This window comes from Mobula birostris, chromosome 1 (genome assembly GCF_030028105.1).
Source record: "Mobula birostris isolate sMobBir1 chromosome 1, sMobBir1.hap1, whole genome shotgun sequence".
Classification (NCBI taxonomy): Eukaryota; Metazoa; Chordata; class Chondrichthyes; order Myliobatiformes; family Myliobatidae; genus Mobula; species Mobula birostris.
Window position 1 is genome coordinate 203001874 of NC_092370.1, and position 19090 is coordinate 203020963.

The 19090-nt window shown below is 38.1% G+C and overlaps 1 protein-coding gene across 2 annotated transcripts in view; it reads left to right on the forward strand.

The window, feature by feature from the left end:
• The window catches only part of trim9 (tripartite motif containing 9), a 58592-nt gene that overhangs the window by 12579 nt on the left and 26923 nt on the right, over positions 1-19090 (forward strand). For both annotated transcript variants that reach the window (XM_072281636.1, XM_072281718.1), the window contains exons 2-3: positions 15948-16043; positions 16997-17119. In XM_072281636.1, the coding sequence (XP_072137737.1) occupies positions 15948-16043; positions 16997-17119 (219 nt within the window). The remainder of the gene's footprint in view (positions 1-15947; positions 16044-16996; positions 17120-19090) is intronic.

A 19090-nucleotide genomic window follows, 5' to 3' on the forward strand; every position in this document is an offset into this window, starting at 1 on the left:
GACAAAAGTGATGAGATGGGATGTGAGTTGAGAGGGTAAAGCTGCATATAACCTTGTTTGACTCTGTTCTACATCGTAGCCTGAGGTCCATTACCCCTCCCTCCATTATTGTCACCATCTAAATAGAATCATGACTTTACTGTGTGGAGCGATTAAAAGCACAGAACAAAGTACACTGGCACATTGTATTCACTGGAATGAATGCGCCATGTCACTTGCTGGCCAATAATGGTTATAATTTAAAAGGTTAAGGTTTGTAATTTTAGATCTAATGGTTCATTTTTGTCAGACTATAGTACTCTGTATATGCTTTGTCTCTTACTGGTTCAGTCTTGTTAATAGGGACTATTTAAGTATTGGGATTTTTGTGATTTAATTAAGTATTTAACTGTCCTATTTCGTCACTACATGCTAATATTTCATGGTCATTAGTGTAATATACATTTTTAATAAGCCTAAGGGAAATTGCAAATTGAAAGAAAATTAATTTTGGTGCTGCTTTGGACAAGAGATATTATTCATTGGTTAAACCTCATTTTAAATGAGACCCCCAAGAACTAATCACCAGAATTAAATTTAAAAATTGAACAAATATTACTTTGTTTTCTTTGGGAAAAAACATACGCAGACATACACAGCTGCTTTAAATGGAAGTTATGTCACTTAAACTGGTTTTTGATCACCAACAAAAAGAATATTACATAGGAATATAAATCTTTCTGTTATCACAAATGAACCCAGAATTTGTAAATCATTAAAATAACAAATTGATTTTCATTGAATTTCTCTGACATTTGATGATCTTATTATTCATTGTTTAGATTAGAGGATGTGAGCACCAAAATAGAGAATTACAATTTGCCTCAATTTGGAATAAACATTTTGTATTAGATTTAATGAACTGAGATATTTTGAAACAAAACATTTCCTCAAACCTAAATAAGTGTGTTAAAGTGTTTAGATTTGAGGAAATATGAGGATCCATAAGAAAGAGAATGACTTTGCATGGAAATTGCTATGTATCATGAAATTGGGTTCAACATACAATTAGATTATTTAATGCGTTGTAGTAATGTCCACTTATTTAGACTGCATTTTTGTTGCTGGGACTTTAACTAAATAACATAATTGTTTTAGTAGCTAGCAAAACTTCATAATTATTTTATCATATACCTCAGTGTTTGTGTGGCTTTATGTGCACATTTGCCCATTAGAGTGAGAACTAATGTCAAAAATAATTATGGGTAATTGGTCGAAACATATTGAGATGTTTTGAGAGCTATACAAATGAATTTTCTTTTAGCTAAATCCACCATTAATTTAAAGCTGAATCTGACGTAGTCTGAATTGTGCTCAATTATGTTATGGACTTTGTGACATCAAGATTATCAAAAAGCCTTGTTTTTTTTAAAAAAAAAATAAGGCTGCAGTAAGATCTTTGATATTTAGATGGCAATAAATTAGTTCTGATAATTTAACAATGTTGCAAAGGCAGGTTGAGGTTCCCCATGTTTGATCATAGCGGCAGGGTAGCCTAAGCATATAAATCAATTCAGGCTTTGGATGAAGCAGTATCTTGGTTTTACCCTGAATACTTCTACATGTATGAATTTTGTTTGTTTTGATGCACTGTGAATGAATTGATACATAAGAGGCATTGATCGTGTGGATAGTCAGAGGCTTTTTCCTAGGGCTGAAATGGCTAGCACGAGAGGACACAGTTTTAAGGTGCTTGGAAGTAGGTACAGGGGAGATGTCAGGGATAAGTTTTTTTTTATGCAGAGAGTGGTGAGTTCGTGGAATGAGCTGCTGGCAATGGTGGTAGGGGCGATACAATAGGGTCTTTTAAAGGACTCCTGAAAAGGTACATAGAGCTCAGAAAAAGAGAGGGCTATGGGTAACCCTAGGTAATTTCTAAGGTAAGGACATGTGCAGCTCATTTTTGTGGGCCAAAGAGCCTGTATTGTGCTGTAGGTTTTCTATGTTTCTATAAATAAAGTGGGAGATGAGAGAATGCTGAAGTTACAATTTTATTTACTTTGGTGACAAAGCCTTGAAATTATTGTTGACTTTGTACCAAAATACAGTAGATTCATAGCTGTGTTCACAGATGGATTATGAGAATTGTAGCATTAGGGAATGAGATTGGAATAGTCTCAAGACTTGTATGAGAAAATTATTTACAGCCTCTCTGATTATTTAATGCTACAGAAGTAAAGCAATATTCTGTCTCATTTGCTGGATCTTTAATTTTAAAAACCTGCTTGTTCTATTCAGCCAGAGATTTGTTGCAACTAATCCAAGCCTTTCATGATCTGAACTATTTTTTCCGAATGCCCTCTTCCACCCCTCCCCTCCCCCCACCCCACCCCCACACAAAAGAACAGTATACAGTGTAATGCAGCATTTCTTTATTGATTTGCTTTGCAACACAATTGTAATATTTAGCAGGTGACCTGGTTTAGAAATAATGAAGACTTTTGGTTTCTGAGGATCAAATGGAAGCTCAAGCTAGTAATAGCCTTTCAGACATTCCTAGTTTATTCAGTAGTGGTCTGCAGTAAAACAACTTTGTTAGCAGTTGTTATTTCATAGCTTATCTACACAAATGGATCAGTTGGATTATCCATCAGAAATGAGCAGTGAAAAGTATAACAAAGTAAAATAAGAATACAAAACTATTTTGTATTTATTAAAATTATTGCATGTAAAATTTTAATAATTGATTATCTGGAAAATTTTGTTTGCCATTCATATAGTTTGTTTGAATGTATGGAGCTGGCTAATACAAACATGCTTTGTTTCATAGTAGTCATGCAAAGTGAAGAGTATTTTGAGAAATCTGCAATTTAGGTAACATCTTTTATGTTAACTCAAACTGAGATTAAGGAGCAGTTTATCTTCTGTTACAAATGCAGAACTTCATAATCTTCAAGTCATCATTCATTGTTAATGTATTATCTTGAGGAATAATATGGTTCATATTGATGTGCCAACTATTAAATAAATGTAAATTTATTCTGCACAATCCAATTACTTGCAGATTGATGTAACTGCAAGAAATTGGGTTCTTTTAATTAAAGCTCCTAGGCATAACCTGAGTGGTTGGAATTGCATGAAAAATTCATGGACGGTAGAAAAAGTGAGATGAATCTCAAGTTAGGCTACCATTTTTTTTTGAATGTTGTGTGGTGTTAAAAATAACTTCGTTAAAATCTTGATTCTTAGAAAATTTTTGGAGCAAATTTGTCTTTTCTTAATAGGAACGTTGATTTTCTTAGTTTAAGTTCAGCTTTAATTGGGAACAAATATCCTATGGTATGTAACACTACTAACTGAATGTATCCAATCCAATACATGCTTTCCAAGTTCTGTTTTTGTCATGGATTCTTACTCTTTCCCTACTGGTGATGTTAGGCTTACTGATCTATAATTTCCAGCCTTTTACTTCCTTCTGCTTTTAAATATTCCTATAGTGCCACCCTCCAATCTGTAGGAAGTGCTTCAAAACATCAGGTGGATGACCACTGATGCATTCCAGTATTTCCAGACTCCTATTGTTATTACTCTGCGATATGGATTATCAGGGCCTGAGTTTTTGTTGGCTTTTAGCCCTATTCATTTTCCAGCTTTTTTCTTTTAATAATACTGATTTTCTTTATTTCCCCCTTCTCTAGAGCTTTCGTTCTCTAACAGGGAGGCCTTCCAGTGTAAAAACAGAACCAATTATGCATTTAGTCACTAGGGACATTTGTATTCACTAACCTGTCCTTTTTGTCTTTTGTTAGTTCTTTGCAAGCTTAGCTCATCCTCTTTTTTTTTTTGTCTTTTTGCCTTTTTATTTGAATTCTAAAATGTTTCCAATCTGTAGGCCTTTTCTTGCAATATTATTTCCCTGAATCTAATACTAGCTGTCATTTTCCAATGGTCAGACCCTCTTTCCCGACAACCTTTGTGCTAGAAAGAATAATTGCTGTATTCATCTATACATTTTTTTGAAATAAAGCCCTTGCCTGTCTGTTATCACACATTTAGTCAAGTTCACTTATCTTTCATTCCCAAATAGTGCCTCATAACCAATTCCTGCCTAATATCCTTGTAGTTCTTTATGTTGAGGATGAGGAATCTGATTCTAATACTTAACTCTCCATCTTAAAAGAAAATTCTATCATGTATTGTCATCCCTAAATGATCCCACATAACAATATGGTGGTGTTCTTGTGCAATATCCAGTTTAGAATAACCTGTTTTTCATTCATCAGCACATTTTAATGGAAAAACAATCTATTGCATGCAAACTCCAGGAATTTGTCCACCACAATATTATTAGTAGTTTGATTTGACCAATCTACATGCAGATTGGAGTCATCAGAGACTTCAGCTGTATCCTTCTTGCATGTGCCTCTGATTTTCTGTTTACAAATTCCATCTTCTACTTCTGTGGTTTCTGACCTTCTATCTGCTGTTGATCCTTACCGTTAACTGAGGTCTCCATGGACCACAGGTTGGGAAACCCTATTCTACATGATTATTTGGGAACCGGTAGTCAAGCCCCACCAATGTTTCCTTCTTCTTAATTTCTTAGTTTCAACCGATTAGATTCTGTTTCATGATTTTCTGAGACTAATCAGAAAACCTTTGCAATTGCAATGATTTCCATAAGACCACAAGACATAGGAGCACAATTAGGCCATCTGGCCCATCGAGTCTGTTCCACCATTCAATCATGGTTGATCCTTTTTCCTATCTCCTCCTCAATCCCAGTTCCCTGCCTTCTCCCTATAACCTTTGATGCCATGCCCAATCAAGAACCTATTCATCTCTACCTTAAATACTTTATACTGTATACTTTATTGTCGCCAAACAATTGGTACTAGAACATACAATCATCACAGCGATATTTGGTTCTGCGCTTCACACTCCCTGGATTACAAATGTTAAATATTAAAAATAGTTAAAATTAGTAAATATTAAAAATTTAAATTATAAATCATAAATAGAAAAATGGGAAGTAAGGTAGTGCGAAAAAACCGAGAGGCAGGTCCGGATATTTGGAGGGTACGGCCCAGAACCGGGTCAAGATCCGTTCAGCAGTCTTATCACAGTTGGAAAGAAGCTGATCCCAAATCTGGCCGTACAAGTCCTCAAGCTCCTGAACCTTCTCCCGGAGGGAAGAGGGACAAAAAGTGTGTTGGCTGGGTAGGTCGTGTCCTTGATTATCCTGGCAGCACTGCTCCGACAGCGTGCGGTGTAAAGTGAGTCCACTGACAGAAGATTGGTTTGTATGATGTGCTGCGCTGTGTTCACGATCTTCTGCAGCTTCTTTTAGTCTTGGACAGGAGAACTTCCATACCAGGTTGTGATGCACCCTAGAAGAATGCTTTCTACGGTGCATCTATAAAAATTAGTGCGGGTTTTAGGGGACAGGCCAAATTTCTTTAGTTTTCTCAGGAAGTAAAGGCACTGGTGGGCCTTCTTAGCAGTGAACTCTGCTTGGTTGGACCAAGTCAGGTCGTTTGTGATATTGACCCCGAGGAACTTAAAGCTTTTGACCTGTTCCATTTGCGCACCACCGATGTAAATTGCCTCGTGCGGTCCGCTACTCCTTCAACAACCAAATACGCCCAACAGCCTGGCGTCCACAGCTGCATATGGCAACAATTTCCACAAATTCACCACCCTTTTGCCAAAGAAATTGCTCCACATCTGTTTTGAAAGGGTGCCCTTCTGTCCTGAGGCTGTGTTCTCTCATCCTAGAATCTCCCACCATGGGAAGTATCCTTTCCACATCTGCTCTGTCTAGGCCTTTCAACATTTCAAAGGTTTCAATGAGAGCCCGCCCCTCATCCTTCTAAATTCCAGCGAGTACAGACCCAGAGCCATCAAATGTTCTCGTATGATAACCCTTTCATTCCTGGAATCATCCTTGTGAACCTCTTCTGGACCCTCTCCAATGCCAGCACATCTTTTCTAAGATAAGGGGCCCAAAACTGTTCACAATACTCAAGCCGAGGCCTCACCAGTGCTTTATAAAGCCTCAGCATCACATCCTTGCTCTTGTATTCTAGACCTCTTGAAATGAATGCTGACATGGCATTTGCCTTCCTCATCACTGACTCAACCTGCAAGTTAACCTTCAGGGTGCTCTGCACAAGGACTCCCAAGTCCCTTTGCAACTCAAATTCCTGGATTCTCCGTTTAGAAAGTAGTCTGCACATTTATTTCTACTACCAAAGTGCGTGACCATGCATTTTCCAACATGAAGATTTCCTTCTTCACTAACAACCCCATTCAACCTCCTTTGCTTTGTTTTTCCTGTCCTTAAATACTGAGTACACCTGGATGATCAATTTGCATCGGTCACCTCCAGATATACCTCTGTATTACCAATAGTATCAGAACTGTTTATATTTATTTGCACTTTGCTTTTTTACAGCCTTGCTCTGAATGCTCCACACATCAGGCACAGTCATTTAGACTTTTTAATATTATGTCCTCTTTTATTTGCATTCTATTTGGCTCTCACCTTTTCCCACCTTCCACTTATGCTGCTGCTTTTGCTATCTTTCATTTCTTACCTTGTCCTCTATCTTTCTGCCCAAGTTACCATCCCTGCCATGCCTGTTTATGTTTGCCCTGATAGTAATTGTAAAATCCTCTCCAAATGACAACGTTGCTCCTTGTTGTGACCAGGCATACCTTATCTAGTTTGTACCAGACATACCTTTCCCAAAACTGGTTCCAATGTCACCTACCTTCCCCGGAATTAGTCCCAAAGTCCTGGGAATCTGAATCCTTCCTATACATAGTTATCTAATATCTTCCTGTTTGGGTATTTCTGAGGTGACTGTCTTCAAGGTCCTACTTTGTAACTTGGCACCTAATTTCTGCTATTCAGCTTGTAGGACCTCATTCCTATATTTAACCTATGTGATTGGTACAGATATGTACTCAACAACAAGCTGTTCAACCTCCCCACTCCAAGGTGTCCTGCAGTCACTCTTAAATATTCTTGACCTGCAGCACCTCCAATGGGTGCTGCAGGAGGTAGGCAAGGTACTTTTAATATATATTGATGTACACGTCAATGCTGTGTACTTCTGGAAATACATTGGATTAGGGAATGCACCAACCACTGCAAATAATAATTTTTAGCTTCTCTAAAGTTTTTAACTCCACCATTCCGTTGAGTCTATGGAATATCTTCCTCAAGTACCATATTCAGAATGGTACTGAAAATATTGAATCCATGCAATGGCAGCATATAGAAGTTTAAATAGAGGAAAATTATCTACCTGCTGACCCTACTGGGCACCTGTACATCTATGCAAATGTCTGAAGTTCCCACATTGACTTTCTGTCAGATTCCACAAAACTTTGATCCTGAGGAACTCAGTAAGAAGTAAGAAATACTTTCTGTAAGACGTTCTGATATTACCCTCCTATGCTGATGCAATAAATGCAAAGTAAGCTGAAGGAACAGCACCTCATTTTCCATTGAGGCGTGTTGCAGCCCTTGGAACTGAATACTGAGTTCAACAATTTCCCGTAAGCAGCCTTTCCAGTTTGTCAGAACTAACCAGTTCCAATATAAGGTCATCCTCCTGTAGTTATAACTCAACAGCGTTCTCCGCAGATGCTGCCTGATTTTGTAGGGTTTTCCAGCATCCTCTTTTGTGTCTCCTCTTGTGTTTCAGTTTTCGAGCAACTGTTGTACTCATCAATATGCAGTTCCAGTATTTTCTTCTTTTCTCTCCCTAACCACCTTCATTCATCTACAAAGTGGACACCACCAAAAGCATCTTGCCACCTGCCCAACCAAGACAATTCCTGCCCTGCACCTCATTCAACGCATACATTTTCTCAATTTTCCACACCTGACCTGAAATGTTAATTCTTGATTCTTTCACCACTCGTGCTGCCAGATCTGCTGAATATTAGATTATGAGAACACCCAGTCCTCTTTTATTGTCATTTAGAAATGCATACATGCATTAAGAAGTGATACAGTGTTTCTCTGGAGTGATATCACAGAAAACAGGCCAAACCAAAGACTAACACTGACAGGACCACATAATTATAACATATAGTTACAGCAGTGCAAAGCAATACTGTAATTTGATGAAGAACAAACCACGGGCACAGTAAGTAAAGTCTCAAAAGTCCCCGAGTCGATCGAATCTCGAGTCCCCACTAGCAGGCAGCAAAAGGGAGAAACTCCCTGCCATAAACCTCCAGGCACCGTCAACTTGCCGATGCCTTGGAAGCAGCTGACCACAGCCGACACTGAGTCCATCTGTCCAAAAACTTGAGCTTCCAACCAGCCTCTCCGATACAGCCTCCCGAGCGCCATCCTCTGCCGAGCGCCTTTGACCTCGCCCCGGCTGCTGAAACACGCAAAGCCGAGGATTTCGGGGCCTTCAGCTCCGGAGATTCCGGTTACCACACAGTAGCAGCGGCAGCGAAGCGGGCATTTCAGAAGTTTTCCAGATGTTCCTCCGTACTCTCATGTCCGTCTCCATCAAATCAGAATTGTGCACGGTCCCCTACTTGACAGATAACAGACATCACCACCAAATATTTACGGTAACTTTTGTTTTTATTAGCAAAGCAGCAGTTGTACCCCACATATCTCTCTTTAAATGTTTTCTGAGGTCAACAATATTTTATCATTATTAAAATCTAAATTGCAGACATTATTATAGTGAATATTTAAGGTGTGAACACTGTTAACTAGTGTAGTAGGCAAGTGTGTGACTCGATTATGCTAAGATTCCAAAGATTTTGATGGCATTCAGCAGTATTTGGAGTTTCAGGGTTGAAGGTAGCTTCACAGATCAGTTGGAAGCTATAAAGTTAATTCATGCAGATAGCAAGAATCTTGGTTGTTCTTCCTGGTGTATTCTGATCCACTCGCTTTGCATGAATTGAAAGATGTTACAATTGGTTATTGGTGAACCGTGTATTGAATCATTTTATTTTTAGGTAATCTATTAAAGCCGTAAAAGCAATTTGCAGAGGATTTTGTCATGTTAATCTAAGCAGTTCAAATTCCTCATTATAAATGGTTTGTATGCAGTACGCACAACTGATCTTTCAATGTATGCTCATCAACTTGAGAACAACTTTCTGAGAAGAAAATTGTAAAAATAATTAACTGGCTTCAGACTCACATAATGAAGTAGCTGGATATTAGAAAGGTAGGCAGAAAATTGAAATGGTTAGTAATTACTATGGAAGTGAGACTTGAATGGAGTGTGTTGTAGTAATTGGAATTGAGATGGGAGGTCATCCTTAATGGAGATGCAAGATGCAGATAGCTTATTTAATTGTGAATCTCTTTCCAAATTGAAATTCATATCAGTAATAATTTTGGTGTCTATTTGAACACAATACCATCTACAATGATGCTATAGAATGTTTGTTAAAGTATGTGGTTCAGTATTAATTTCCTTAAAACTCACCAGTTCCCATCACCAAAACATATTGATTATATTTGGTAGCTTTTGTTATAATGAAAACTGAGGTGCATGCTCAGTCGAGTTCTTATAAAAACTCTTGGATATTTGATACTACTGACAAAGGAGCATTATACTCTCCACCCTCTGATCTTACCTTCTACTCCCCAAAATTTGTATCCTAAAAATATAAAAACCTTAAAGTCTTCAGATGTTGTAAATCAGAAATATAAGTAGAAAATATTGGAGACACTGGAGAAAGTGAACGTTTCAAGTCCAGGACCTTCCAGCATTAGATTCCAGCCCAGTAGGTCACAGCTGTTCAAGTATCCAAGTAAATGTAATTATTGCACAACAATGAAAGCAGTTTTTTTAATTAAAACTCATGGGAACATCACAGTGAACTCTTCTCTGGGCTGAAAAGTGACCTCTCCCAACTCAGCACACACAAAACGTAGGAGGAGCTCAGCAGGACAAGCAGCCTCTGTGGAAGTGAGTAAACAGTCGATGTTTTGACCAAGACCTTTCATCAGGACTGTTTATTCATTCCTATAGCCACTGCCTGACCTGCTGAGTTCCTCTAGCATGTTGCTCTGGATTTCTAGCCCTTGCAGAATTTGTGGGTGTTACTCGCAGAATCTTCTGTGTTTATGCTCTCCCCACTCAGCTTTTTCTCTCTTTTCTAGACTTGTAATCAGATTCCCATTAATTTCATGACTTTAAATTTGCTAATTAATTTATGTCCCTCCTATTGCTAGTTCACTGACACCTTTCTTTTTGTTTGAGATACTTCAGTAGAATCTCAGAACTAATTTCTAAATTGTTATCACATGAACTTGCAAAAATTGAGAGAATGCATGGTCACTTGACAATTTAAATTTCATTTTTAAGTCATAATAGTGGAAAAAAAAACTGAAGATGCATTTTAAGATTTACTATTTATGTATGACTTCATTTTGCTGTGGTCTACTTGACTACTATTTCTACCTGCAGGAAATTTGTCCAGGAAAAAAATCTGTAAAACAAGCATTCTATGGTTTTATAAAACATGTCAAGCTATCTATGGATCAGAAAACAAGAACTGAAGAAAATACATGTCAAATTGCTTGGCTTTGTTTGATAAGTGTCTACCAGATAGGAAGTATCACCTTGAACAAACCAGTGTAATAGTAGAAACACATGTTGGATTGTAACATTAATTACAGTTCAAGTTATTGCTTAACATGATTAAACATAAGAGGAAATAATTTTCCTTCTCCCTGGTACCACTCTAATGTTACAATCTTTGGTGAAAGAAAAGTTGGGAATACAAATCCCTAGTGCTAGTGTCAAAGCGTAAAGGTCTCCCCTGCAGTCAGTGAATGATGTACAGTAGTGTTACAATAGTGCCCCCTAAAGGAAGGAGACAAACATAAAAGGTTTATCACTTTCTGTTACTTCTCACAAGTTGGAATGGCCAGATTTCCAGGAGGACTCATTGACAACTATTTTCTCAAGTACTCTTTTAGCTAGCTCTGATTTTAAGTTAAATCCACTTTTGAAAATAATCATATTCTGTAAAGATAATGAAAAGTCAGATACTTGGATTTTTGAAATGTAACTGGATAAAGTCCTAGCAGTTGTCAAGTTGAGTTTTGGCTCATTCATGAAAATTAGATGTTGAATAAATCTTTTTTACATATAGTTGGTTTAGTTGATATAATTGGTTTTTGATATGGTATGTAATTTTTAAATTGGTTTCTTCAGTATATTTCAATTAGTTGTAAAACTAAATAGAACATAGAACATGTATAGATCAATACAGCACAGGAACTGGCCATTTGGCCCATAGTGTTGTGCCAACCCAATTAAATTAGCAACCAAATGGCCAACTAAACTAATCTCTTCAGCCTGCACAATGTCCATATCCTTCCATTCCCCTCATTCACGTGCCTATCTAAATGTCTCTTAAAATTCCCTTTACCACCATCCCAGGCAGCACAATTCCAGGCACCCACCACTCTTTTTTTTAAATCTGTTTATATTGTTTTTATTCAATAAGTACTATACTTTATTGCAAAGGAGATGAAATGTAAAGATAAAGATGTCTTACTGCAGCAACACAAGGCATTGCTGAGACTGCACCTGAACTATTGCCTTTACTTTCGATAAGCTTACTTAAGGAGGGATGTACATGTATTTGAGAGCTCAGAAGAGGTTTGTTAGTTTTATTTCTGATATGGGAAGGCTCTGTGGTGCAACGATTAATGCTGCTGCCATATAGCTTCAGTATTCGAGTAACCTTGTTCTGTCTGTGTGGAGTGTGTACACTCTCCTTGTAGCTGTACAAGTTTCCCTCAGAGCTGTATTTTTCTCCTACATAAAGGAATGCCGGTCAGTTAATTGGCTTCTGTGAATTAGAGTGTAGGAAGTCAGTAGAGTAATTGGGGTGATTTTGTTTAAATGTAGTATAGAATAGGTCACAGGGAAATGGGAGGGGCGGAGGGTGAATTTGGGCAGAAATGCCCGGAGTTAGCATGGACTTAATGATGTAACAAAACATGACAATATGAAAAAAAATTGAAATGACGCTGAATCCTAGAATGACTTAGTTGCTGCTAGAGGAGCCGTTGAGCACTTTGAAAGACTGGGAGCTGATCTTATTGTGAAAAGAAAAGGTACAATCACAATTTAGTCATTAGGATTGAAGTTATCAGCATGATAAATTCCCAAGTAATTTTTGTTAAGTAGCTTAGGTTGGTGAGGTAGTTGTAGTGTGTCACATTAGCTGGATTGTAAAGGTCAAATTGCAGTGCTGGTGTTAGTGCAATAATAAGTGAAAAACAACATGGTTATCTATCTACTTTCAAGTTCAAATTCAAAGTAAATTTATTATCAAAGTGTGGTGTATAGTTACTATATACTACTGTTAGATACATGGATTATGACCAAAGAAAAAATGGCTGAAGTCACTTTGCACTTTAGTGCAGGGGTGTTTATTAGGTGCATAAAAATTAGTGAAAAGCAAAATGCCAATATTTCCAAAATGATATCTACAAGAAAACACTAATAGCTCTGGAGTTTTTTTGTCCAGTGTGAACTCCTGACAGTCCCTACCTTTCTCTCTCATACTGAGGCATAAGAGCTCCTTTTCGTTGGGCACTGGCACATACCATTTTTAATTACCAATAAAGTTAACTTAAGACTACAGTGTGGGGTGCGTCATGTGTAGTTACAACCATATTACAAAATAAACTGAAGTATCTACCTTAAATACAGTATACAAACAACATCTACACATCTCCATTACTAAAGTAATGGAATATTCCATCGTGTATGGTGGGGAAGGGCACCATAAAGCCAACCCTTCAGCTCCGGTTCGGATCCAGTGGAGGCCACATGACTGCCAAAAAGCTGCAGCAGAACGCTCAACACAATCGCACACTTGCAGTCAAGTACAAAATCAAATCACACCTTAGTGTTTGACTCTGACCGCATGCACCAATCCGGGGGGAAAGCAGTGGGTCAACTATGAGGATATACGGGGAAGACACTGAAGTGCGTACGCTCACTGCAATGACAGCAGAATGACAAGGCAATGGGTGTGTGTGTGTGTGTGTGTGTGTGTGTGTGTGTAGGGAGCACATTTACTCAGTGCTCTCCATCACAACTAGCTTTAGATTCATTTTCTTGCGGGCATTTACGGGGAAAAGGAAATATAATGGAATTTTATCTAAAAATATACAAAGATTGACAAAAAAGCAATGCACAAAAAGAAGAGAAACTACAAATGAAAATAATACTGTGAACATGAGTTGTAAAGAGTCCTTGAAAGTGAGTCTGTGCCTCAGTTCTTAGTAGTGCTGAATGAAATTATCCTCGCTGGTTCAGGAACCTGATAGTTGTAGGTTAGTAACTGTTCCTGAGCCTATTGTGTGGAATTTGAGGCTTCCCTAGCTCTGGCCTGATGGTAGTTGCAAGAAGAGGACATGACCTGATTGTGGGGCTGTTGGGTGATGCATCCTGCTTTCCTGTGGCAGCTCTCCTTGTAAATGTACTTCGTATTGGGGAGGGTTTGCCTGTGATAGACTGAGCTCTATCCACCACTTTCTGCAGCTTTTTCCATTCGTGGGTGTTGGTGCTTCCATACCAATCCATGTTGCAACCAGTTAGGATACTCTCCACCATACACACAAAATGCTGGAGGAACTCTGCTAGGCACACAACATCTATGGAGGGGAATAAGGAAATAATGTTTTGGACCTAATTCCTTCATCAGGCTTCCAGCATCTAGCATCTGCAGACTCTCTTGTGTTTAGAATACACTCTGCTATGAATCTGTAGAGGTTTGTTAAAGTTTTGGTGATATGCCGGAAGTACACAAACTTCTAAGAAAGTGGAGGCGCCGTTGTGCCCTCTTAGTGATGGCACTTGCATGCTGATCCCAGGACAGATCTTCTGATCTGACAACACCAAGGAATTTAAAGCTACTGAAATTCTCCATGTCCATTCCCCTAAGGAAGACTCTTGTGGACCTCTGGTGTCTTCCTTTGGTATTTCCAATGCTAAATTAGAGGATTTTGTTGTGGTACCACTCAAGTAGGTTTTCATTCTCCCTTCCAACTTAACTATGGGATTGGAGCTGTACTTAGGCACCCATAAGTATAAAGTGAGTAGAGTAGGAGGTTAAGTACAAATTCCCCTGTGCATTTGCACATGAGTGCAGAGGAGATGGTATTGCCAATCCATCCTAATTGGAGTTTGCTCGTGAGGAAATTGAGAATCCATTTCCACAGGGAGATGCCAAGGCTCAGATTTTGGAGTTTAATGATGATGCTTCCACTTCGGCCTCAGAGGGTCTTCAGAGGTTGTGGGAGTTCATGAAGGAGCCTCCATGTTCTGTCGGCCAAAGTGAGCATAAAAGGCATTGAGCTCATCTGGGAGTGAAACCTCATTGCCATTTATGTTGCTTGGTTTTTCTTTGTAGAAGTGATGACATTTAAGTCCTGTCACTGATTCAAATTTAGTTTAGAATTCACACTTTGCATGTGAGATGGCATTCTGGAGATCATAACTGGTCATCTTCTACTTTCCTGGATCACCGGTTCTAAATGATTTTGATCTAGCCCTCAGCAGAGAGCAAATCGCTTGATTTATCCTAAACATGAGAAAGTCTGTAGATGTTGGAAATCTAAGGCAACACACGCAAAATACTGAAGGAACTCAGCAGGTCAGGCACCCTCAATGGAAAATGAATAAACAGTTGACGTTTTAGGCCAAGACCCTCTTCAGGACTGAAGCTCCATCCACACTAGACTGGATAAGTTTGAAAATGCCGGTTTCAAGTAAAAATGACAGGCATCCACACTACGCGTTTTTCAAAATATCTCTGTCCACACCAAAATGGATATTTGGGTGAACCTACTCCTACTGGGCATGCGCAGACACACCTACAGAAAACAAACGAACAGGAAATGGTATAATATTTACGTTTCCATGGCGGCATTGTGCTATTTCTATACAATAAAACTAGAGTACCAACAACAACAGCGAAAGAAAGTTTTCAACAATGTCTTGGAGGAATACAAAGAAAACGTCTGCTGGAAAACTCAGACCGGACTTCTTTGTTTAGACAGACAATGAAGTCGAGCTGTTTCTGCGAGTTACAAATGACTACAAAGTCAGTAAAGCAGTAGAGATGTTTAATTCCAAACAAACCATTAACGTAGACAATAAAGTAAACAACACACGCATGTAGCCGTCCTCCACACAAGATCAACAAGAGAGTGGAATCTTCTGCAGCCAGAACTATGCAGTATTTCTGACATTAATATTTTTAAAGATAGACTCAATCAAATCAATTCAGGGGACCTAGTCAAAAAAGCTCACTTTACAATTTAACTCTCACTCCGTTCACACCGACTGCGCATTATAACAGCCGTCTGGCAGTGCTTGCACAGTACCAAGCAGAAGCAGAAAAAGCATTGTTGTTGTGGTGTTGTCATGACAACATTTTTAAATCTCTGTTTACCCCATCTACACTACAACGCAAAACAATTGTTTTCAAGTTTACACACTTGGAGAGCGTTTTCGAAAATCTCTGTTTTCGGGGGATGAAAACGTCGTTTGTGTGGATGGAGGGTCAAAACGAAGAGAAAAGGCTTCGTTTTCAAAATTATCTGGCGTAGTGTGGACGTAGCCTGAGAAGGAAGGAGAAAGATGCCAGAATTTTTAAAAAAGGGAGGCAGGGGAGAGGAAAGAGACTAGCTGGAAGTTTATAGGTGAAGCAAGGTAGATGGGAAAGAACAAGGGCTTGAGAAGAAAAATGTGATACGCGAACTGAACAATAATATGACCATGAAAATTTGCATTTCTAATCATTTGCTTAAGATTCATCTGCAGTTACTTTTAAGCAATTATGTTCGAGATATGGACAGGAATCCATCAACCCTGGAGAAAGTTAAGGTTTTCAAATGATTTCCCTGATCTCACATGTACATTTGTTTTTAGAACCAGCTCTCTCAAGCATTGAATGGATTGTCAGAAAAGGCAAAGGAGGCCAAAGAATTTTTGGCACTGCTGAGGAGCATGGTGCAGCAAATCCAGGTATGAATTTAACAACTGAAGTGGAACTTTATTTATTATATTTAACTTCACTGTTTAAAGTGGATCATGTCTTTATTCAGTTTATGTTTGCTTGGAATTTTGATTAATATGTTAATATTTTACCAGATATAAAGTGCACTTGGAAGTAAATGTTTTGGTGCAGCTTTGATTGCATTTGGTCAAGGCTGTCCCTTTTTTGGTAAGTTAACTATGGACTGGAAGTTAAATTTAGTTGATAAACAGAATGAGATGCACGGGAACTCACTGATTTCAGCCAAAATATTATAGATTCCTCTGTTCCCTAGCTTTGCAGTACAATAGTCTACGCAGTTTTAGGAAACTCGTAGTTTCAACACTATAATAGCTATCTCCCCTCTTCACTCTCACTCCCATTGCAGGGTTTTGACTGAATATCAATTATTCTTTCATCAGAAGCTCAACCTGCTAAGTTTCTCCCACAGCTTGTTATTCCAACACTTGTAGCTTCTCTGTCCCCATTTGTCACCCTCCAGCCTCAATCCTTACCGCCTATGTTCCCATTTCTGTCCTCTGCAAACTCTTGCATCTCCCTTTAATTTAAATCTTTCTTTCCCTGTTTCCTTCTCTGTATTTCTAAGTATTGTTTTGGAATGTTAAATATTGCTGCTTCATTGACTCTTTGATTGCTTGGCCCTCTGCCACACCATCATCTCTTATCTTTTTTTAACATAATTGATTTTGCTGCTCTCCTGATTTTGCACTTTGCTTATGGCTGATTGTTCTCTTAGTATTAGTAAGATTGAAAGCAGAGAAGTAGAATACAAAATTAATGTTTCTCAAAGAATGATAGTCTGAATATATGTGATTTCTTGTATTTCTGAAATATATATTACAACAATCCATTGTTGGATGTTTTATTTTGTACTTGACTTTAGCTGATTATTTGAATAATTGATTGCATTTGCTGTGTACAGGAAAACAGTGTTGAGTTTGAAGCTTGCCTTGTTGCTCAGTGTGATGCTCTCATTGAAGCTCTAAACAGAAGGAAGGGACAGTTGCTTTCACGAGTAACCAAAGAACATGAACACAAACTTAAGGTTTGTCCTATTGCTACAGTATTCCTTCCATTCTAGTATTATTGTCACGATAACGTTGCTACAATTTTCAAAAAGGTATATGTTCTGTCAATGTGAATATTATATTACATTAATGTACTTTAAATGTTGCTTTAATTTGTGATCTTGATACCTTCATTACTATTGTCAACAGACATGTGAATTCCTTTACTTTATTCTGCTGCTGTATATAGGCTTAAGTAAGATAACGGTCGTACAATAATGTTACAAAATAGTGCCTGTGAACTATGTGATGTGTTGTGGTTTGCTAACAAAACTTCTACCAGTGGAGATAACTTCACTCGCTCCATCACTGTGAACTGTTCACACAACCTTTTGCTCATTTTTGAGGATTCCTCATCTCATGTTCTCTATATTTATTGCTTATTTATTTATTATTATTATTTCTTTTTTCTTTTGTATTTCCAGCTTGTTGTGTTTTGCACATTGGTTGTTTGTCCATCCTGTTGGGAGCAGTCGTTCATTGATTCTAATATGTTTCTTGGATTTACTATGTATGCCCACAAGAAAACGAATCTCAGGGTTGCATATGGTGACATATATGTATTTTAATAATAAATTTACTTTCAAGTTTAAAACAATGGGGATTTTGGGATCAGTGGCAAGTGACTTACTTACAGCTACACTGCATTGCTAATCATCAAGGAATGGTATCTTCCTGTATTCAGCTTCCCAAATTCACATCCATAGATGTCAGCAAAGAATGAGAGAAAATGTAATTGAAATTTTATTACAGATTGACAGGCTTGAGCCAGGAAGTTGTTTTCTTGAAGAGAGATCCTTGTGTAGAGTTTTATATTTTTTGTAAAGAAGGCTACAGATCTTTGGAGATAAGATTTTAATCTCTACTCATTCAGACATTTATTTATTTTTATTTATCTAAAGATTCAGCACAGAACAGGCCCTTTCTGCCCAACGAGCCACGCCGCCTAGCAACACTATTTAACCCTAATCCAATTGCAAAACGATGTACAATTACCAATAACCCAACTGGACTGAGGGAGGAAACCGGAGCGCCCAGAGGAAACCCATGCAGACTTGCGGGGAGCATACAAATTCCTTAAAGACGATGCCAGAACTGAACTCCAAACCCCGGCGCTCTGAACTGTAATAGCGTCGCGCTAACCTCTCTGCTACTGTGGTGCCCTATTAATGACTGATTCCTTTATCTGAATCTATGTCCCTTAATTCTAAAATCTCTCTTCTGATCTCCCGGTTCTTCTAGATCTCTCATTTTTCTAAGCACCAATGACTGTAGGTCACTCCTGTTCAATCTCCTGCTAGAGAACAACACAGGAAGTAATGTAATGAATCTATATGACATTGCAAAGCACTTGCATTATTTTTCAGTATAATACCAATAAGGAACACTGCTACACTAAACAAGGAATTATCAGTTATGTAAAATTCCAGCCAGATAGATAGATATTTTATTGATCCCAAGGGAAATTAGTGTCACAATAGCATTACAAGTGCATCAGGCCTCTTGTAATAAAGGCCAGCAGATCATTTGATTCTCTGAAAACCTGCTTTTTATTATTTTTCAATGGATGTGGACATCACAGGTAAAAGGCAGCATTTACAGTCATTCATCTGAATTGAGTAGTATGATAAATCTCTTCAGGGGGCAATTCAGAATCATCCATGTTGCTTTGGGTCTGGAATAACATAGCTGATATTTTATTCTGGAATTTTTTTATTTGTTATTTAACTGCAAGGTCACAACAAGATAATTTCCTTTATCAGTGTTTGCTTGTTCCATGGTGTAGATAAACTTGTTTTTCTGTGTGTCTTGCAAATGTGCATAAACACAGATTTTTCCCAGTTTGTACTTCAGCCAGCATTTTCAAGACCACTTGATTAAACTGTTTGTATTACCATGCAAACTCACAGCCTCCTCACAGGTAATTTTTCCACCTGACTTTGTAGAGT